Source organism: Oratosquilla oratoria, chromosome 20 (genome assembly GCF_046742065.1).
Source record: "Oratosquilla oratoria isolate Oo_2021 chromosome 20, ASM4674206v1, whole genome shotgun sequence".
NCBI lineage: Eukaryota > Metazoa > Arthropoda > Malacostraca > Stomatopoda > Squillidae > Oratosquilla > Oratosquilla oratoria.
In genome coordinates this window covers 22,501-28,854 of record NC_134796.1, presented here as the reverse complement: position 1 = coordinate 28,854, position 6,354 = coordinate 22,501, and the positions used below count along the sequence as shown (strand labels likewise).

The 6,354-nt window shown below is 50.6% G+C and overlaps 1 protein-coding gene across 1 annotated transcript in view; it reads left to right on the top strand.

The window, feature by feature from the left end:
- The first annotated feature begins 461 nt into the window (after window positions 1–461).
- LOC143036012 (uncharacterized) overlaps window positions 462–6,354 on the top strand; it is a 7,091-nt gene continuing 1,198 nt past the window's right edge. The window contains exons 1-2 of the mRNA XM_076203270.1: window positions 462–538; window positions 5,877–6,354. The exon at window positions 5,877–6,354 is cut by the window's right edge and continues 561 nt beyond it. Coding sequence (XP_076059385.1) covers window positions 462–538; window positions 5,877–6,354 — 555 coding nt within the window. The remainder of the gene's footprint in view (window positions 539–5,876) is intronic.

Below are 6,354 nucleotides of genomic sequence, written 5' to 3'. Positions count from 1 at the left end.
GACGCGCAGATAACTCCGGGAGAGCTCGAAGAGGGAAAAGGACTCCAAGACCTGGAACCTACGGTCTCCCAAGGGACTACGGAGTCGTCAGAACCCTCCGAAAGGGACATTGTGTTCCTTGAGTCCTTCACGCCCACCGAGACCAGGGAGCTTCGTCGGCCGAAGACGGTCTCCATCGACTCCACAAGCGATCTCGAAGATCAGGAGTCGCCGCCCGCCCAAAGTGGAGGTCTCTGGGACTGCCTCTGTTTTTGTAAAAGATTCTTCTGAGGGCGCGGATTGCGAGGCTTACAGTATTATTGTCTTCTCAACAGTTTAAACGAGGTCCGTCACAGTGTTCTCTGCTCAAAGCTTGGGCTTACTTCTGCGCGGGGCACAACTTGATCAAATCTGTCAAACAGGCTTAAAACCGGCACTGTTTACCTCTCCAGACCCCTTAGGACTCCACACAAGACTTACACATGCAAGGTCTTGCCTCTCCTGACTCCTACTACGGACTCCCCGCGCCTCCTGCCTCCCCTCAGCTGAATAAAACCCAGTTTGGGTCGCCAGGCGGTCACGGGGCCGTCGTACTCCCTTGGGCAGCTCCTTGACACTTTACTCCCACTTGAACCATTTCGACCAACTTCATTGACTCTGCTTACGGAAGCGAACGGTAGATTTTGTAGATGAGCCCGTAGGCCTACCTTAACCAGAAGACAAGGTCAGAATCTACTCTAGATCTAATGGGAGAAAGCATTCGCCAGGTCTGGTGAAAAGATTGAAAGTACAGTACAGCCCGTGATGAAAGGATGAATGAATAACGCATAGGGCGCCCTGTGACCACGAACCCACCCATTCCCTAGATTGCTCTTCAGGTAGTGGTGGGGAGCGGGGAGGTGGGTGACGTTGTTCACAAGAGCGAGTTCGGGTAGGAGATTGTGTGGTCATGTTAGGTCAAGTTAAATGAGTCTAAGTTAGGCCAGACTAGGTTAGGTTAACCGAGTAGTCACTTGAATGGTTTTCCTGTGGTGGTAGGTGGTGCACGACTCTGTTCGTTCAGATTTGGAGGACCATTTCGCCCTTAATCGTCGCCTTGTGGCTGACGCTAGGAGATTTCATTCGGGTCGAGTTAACCCCACTCGTCGTGTTAGTCGGTCCGTCGATTCCGTGTCGGGTGGGTGGGTCACCCCTTCCTCGTGCTCTGGATGCTCCCACTCACCCGCCCCCCCCTCTCTCTCTCTCTCTCTCTCTCTCTCTCTCTCTCTCTCTCTCTCTCTCTCTCTCTCTCTCTCTCTCTCTCTCTCTCTCTCTCTCTCTCTCTCTCTCTCTCTCTCTCTCTCTCTCTCTCTCTCTCTCTCTCTCTCTCTCTCTCTCTCTCTCTCTCTCTCTCTCTCTCTCTCTCTCTCTCCTCTCTCTCTCTCTCTCTCTCTCTCTCTCTCTCTCTCCCTCTCTCTCTCTCTCTCTCTCTCTCTCTCTCTCTCTCTCTCTCTCTCTCCTCTCTCTCTCCTCTCTCTCTCTCTCTCTCTCTCTCTCTCTCTCTCTCTCTCTCTCTCCCTCTCTCCCTCTCTCCCTCTCTCCCTCTCTCCCTCTCTCTCTCTCTCTCTCTCTCTCGCTCTCCCTCTCTCTCTCTCCCTCTCTCTCTCTCTCCCTCTCTCTCTCTCTCCCTCCCTCTCTCTCTCTCATTGGAAAACAAATATGGCGTGTGACCGGTCCTACAGTTTTGAGCTCCGTGCTCTTTGTTAGAATTCCGGCAGTGTTATTGTGTTCCAACCCTTCGTTGTGTGCTGTGAGATATTATAAGACCACCTCTACCATTTTTTGTCATCACGGTGTGTGAACATTAACTAATTTAGTCTATAAATGTGAAAACATTATCCCTCCGATCTTCCTGGTCAGGGGCGGCCAAGTCTGCGCATGCGCAGTAAGAGGTTTGTGACGACATGGATGAATCGCTCTCCCCGCATACTGCCTCATAAATCCTGAACTCCTGTGAATAATCTTAACGTGTGGTAATCATGGACTACTCAGGGCCACAGGCTATTGCCATCGTTGAAGCCGATCTCGCTATGAGTGACGATGAAAATCCAATTAACATATGGCCCCCACTTACGACTTACAACCATCACGCTCAAGGGAATTCTCCTGCATCTGGCAACTCTGCACCACAACCATTTACCCCCGCTAAACGCACTCTAAATGAAGTCTCCAATAATAGCAGCCCACCACCTTCTCCTGCTGCTAAATCATCGAAGAAGAATCCAATGACAGAGCCACAAGCTTATGATATCACACCATCTCCCACCCCTACCCCCCCAATCTCGTCCTATACCTCGCCGTCACAGGCTCCTGCCTTTGCTCCCAGAGAGAAATATGTCAAATTAACTTTCCCTGACAACTCAAGCTGTGACGTGAAACTTCGGTGGCTCTCCAACGTTGCCAAGTCTTTCCGTCTCGATCGTGAGCTGGCTGAGGTGAAGATGTCAGCTATTACATCTCGTTTCGTCTATGTTTCAAGACAACGACAAGACATCATTAAAAGTATCACGAGTGGGGAAATATTATCTTTACGCCTAGTCATCCAGGACTCCACGGAAAGACCACGTAAATTCCCTACGTACCTCCTCACTCAATACCCTGTCAGCATCGATGCCTCTCATGCCAAGGAATATCCAGGGATACATACAGCTCGCAGATTCGTCCAAAATGGGACGCCAATCAACCGACTAGTCATCACGTGGAGCCTACTTGAACCACCGCCGCCTACCTTAGAGTTCCCCTTCCTACCTTTCCTCCCTCCCTGTGAGCTTCGCAAAATGAAAGATGAAATTCCATGGTGCTATAAATGCTGGGGCTTCAAACATATCTCAAGATATTGTTCCGCTCCCGCAAAGTGTGCCTGGTGCGCGGAGAATCATGACACTCGTTCCTGCCCTCACCGCCCACCCACTCCACCCACCACGTCCGACGACTCCGCATCTACCTCAGAACTTTCCATATCCCCACCACCAGACACATCCCGATGGAAGTGCCCCCGATGCCATAAACCAGTGTACAACGTATGGCATGGCTGTACTAAGCGAACACCCACGGCCACTTCCCAAAGACTTGGACCACCACTATCATCACTACCACCACCACTTCCAGCCACCTCTCTCACGACGCCCAGCACCACGGACTCTGCTGAAGTACAAGCTCTTCGCCAAGCTGTTGCATCTCTCGAATCCCGCTGTTCAGCCCTCACGAAGCGATTCGATGCCATAGATGCCCGTATCGAAAGTTTAGTTAACCAACAGGCTACCACAGCAACCACACTTGCCAGTCTAGTTGAATCTTACAAAGTTGTTATCACCTCTGTCACAGCCCTTACAGAGCGACTTGATACAGTTGCCTCCCATCTAGAGAAACGCTCTCGTCGCCTTTTGAACTCCTCTACCCATGCTCCGCCTGGCAGCGCCCACATTCAAACACCAACCTCTTCCGGCTCTCGCAAAGCACATAGTAATAAGATTCTCTGATCTCGTATCGCTTCACGTCATCTCCTGGAATGCTTTCGGAATACGCCATAACACGAAACTCACTGCACTGAAGACATATGTCCATCGCCATCACCCCCAGATAATATTTATTCAAGAAGCCTTTCCCGGTGGTGCTCAGCCATGCGACACGGCACCTACGCTGTCTGGCTATGTCTCGTACATACATCCAGCCAGGAATGGCCTCATTTCTTACGTCCACGCATCCATGCCACACAAGCTCCTTCGATGCTCCAGGGATACTACTATGACCTTTCAGTTAATTGAAGTCACTGTGGGCAATGGTAAACTTCGACTTTGCAACGTATACTCTGCCCCTGGTGTTATTAAATCTTGTTGCCCTCCCAGTACCTACAAATCGTGGAGTGATTTATATGGGGGATTTCAACGCTCGACATCCTGCTCTTGGTGATGCCTCCCCTGTCCCCAACCGTAGTGGAATCCCTCTACTCAACTACATACATCGGTACCGACTCACACGATGGGAAACTGGTGGAGCCACACATGCACGTGGAGGCACAGTTGACCACATCATCACGTCTGGCCTCGTGCCATCCCGTGTCGCCTGTCCAATCAATTCCTTCTCTCTTCTCCGACCATATTGCTCTTAGTTTATACTACTCCATACCATCTCGGATTCCAACTCCTCATCACCGGACCCGTATATCCATTCCTCCTAAATATTGCCCTACGTATATTTCGTACATCTCTAATCTCCTTCCCACATTTGACTTCCTATCCCCCGACGCACTATACACGTCCTTAGTGAATACCACACACGACTTCTACAGCCGCTATGTAACCAAAGCTCACCTACCACGCCGCCCTGTACCTCACTCATGGACGTTGGACCACCGTATTATCCAAGCGGAGAGAGCTACACAGACTACTGGTCATACTTTTCAGACGCAACCCACACCTGATTCTTTACATCAGTACCAAATAGCACGGGATAATATGGTCGCCCTCCAGAACTGTGCCTACACAGAGTCTTGGCAGAAATACACTGATTCCATAAATCACCAGACTAGTATCGCGACCATGTGGCGCCTTGTAAAAAGGGTCGTTAAGAAGCAACCTCCCAGCGCCCTCCATCACAGTCCAGACGCCTACGCCCAGGACCTCATTACTTTATGGTCGTCACAGTCACAGACTAACAATCTTCCTACGCATATCCAAGAGGCACTCTCCACTCGTCGCAACACCCGTAATCTCCATCTAATGGCTGCACTTCTCCACCCAGATGAAGAAGACGACGTCCCGATTACGGAGAATGAATTACGACTAGCCATGGCTAATACAAAAACTTCTGCCCCCGGGGATGACGGCATTACATACCAAGTGCTCCGACTCCTACTGGAAGTTCCTGGCAACCCCCTCCTTCGCCTCTTCAACCTCTGCCTCCTACGTGGACATGTACCTGCAGCCTGGACTTTAAGCACGATTGTCCCGATACCGAAACCAGGTACTGATAAATTCAGGCCCATTTCCCTAACTTCATGCTTCAGCAAGATGCTTGAACGTATCATCCTTGCCCGGCTCATGAATCGTCTACAAGGTCAACTCTCGCCGCAGCTGTATGGTTTCCTCCCACGTCGAAGTACGCACCACTGCCTTACTGAGCTCTACACCCGCCTCTCTCCCACCAGCGTAGTTGCCTTCCTGGACCTCAAAAGTGCTTTCGATGTAGCCAACCATGAAATAATTCTTGACCAGCTGGTTACCTTCGGAGTGCAAGGAAACCTCCTTCGATGGATTCGAGGTTATCTGAGTAACAGGAAGTCACGTGTTCTCTTTCGAGGTGTGTGCAGTTCCTACGAGCAGTTCAAACTCGGTACCCCCAAGGTGGCGTACTAAGTCCATTTCTTTTTAACGTCTTGATGCACCGCTTACTCTCATTTCTTCCTAACGTTCCCGGTACAACCCTTCTCTGCTACGCGGACGACATCTGCATCCATTCCAACTCGCCCGCTGACCTCCAATTCGTCCTAAATGGCTTCTACACGTCAACTACCGCTTGTGGTCTCATCATTTCCCCTGAGAAAAGCAGAATATTTTCATCTCGTACTCTCCAAGCACTAACCGACGTTTCAACATGGGAAGTGATGCTATCCCTCATTGCACACAGTACACATACCTTGGAGTACCAGCCCGGATCACTCCAGCCATACCGACTCGACAACGTATCCATCCCCTTGTTAATGATCTCCTTGATCGTCTGCAGGCCCGTTTTTAACCCTATCAAGTGGCTTGCCACAAATTCCAACCGGCGCCTCATTACCAATGGTCCAGACCTCTATACACCACATTTCTTCGATCACTCGTTGACTACTTATCACCTGCCCTTTGTCAACTTCCCAGGAGAGCTTTGGAACCTCTCGAAAAATTCCAAAATAGAGTAATGAGATTTATCTTAGGTTGCCCTCCTTCGACTCGCATCGTTAACATGCAAAGTGAACTTGGTCTACCCTCGCTTGTAGAGAGAATATATGCTAACATGGCCATTCTCTCTGTAAAATGCCTCCGATCGCCCTATCTGTCCCCAAACTTTACTGCTACCATCAGAGCGTCGCTCGAACCTGACAGTGCACCCCGCCTCCCACTTCGACCAGGAGGCCGCAACCTCGTCACTACAGTGTGCAACACACTCAGAAACCTTGACATTCACGTCCCTGAAGAAACGGTTGAACCCGACTTGCCCCCGTGGCGAATCTCCCTCCCTAACGTCACCTTCACACCAACCTCCAAAGATGACCTTCCTGCACTTCAAAAGCAACTAGCACTAGAGACCATCGACAGCGTATCCTCAAAGATCCCCGCAGCGCATGTCATCTACGTG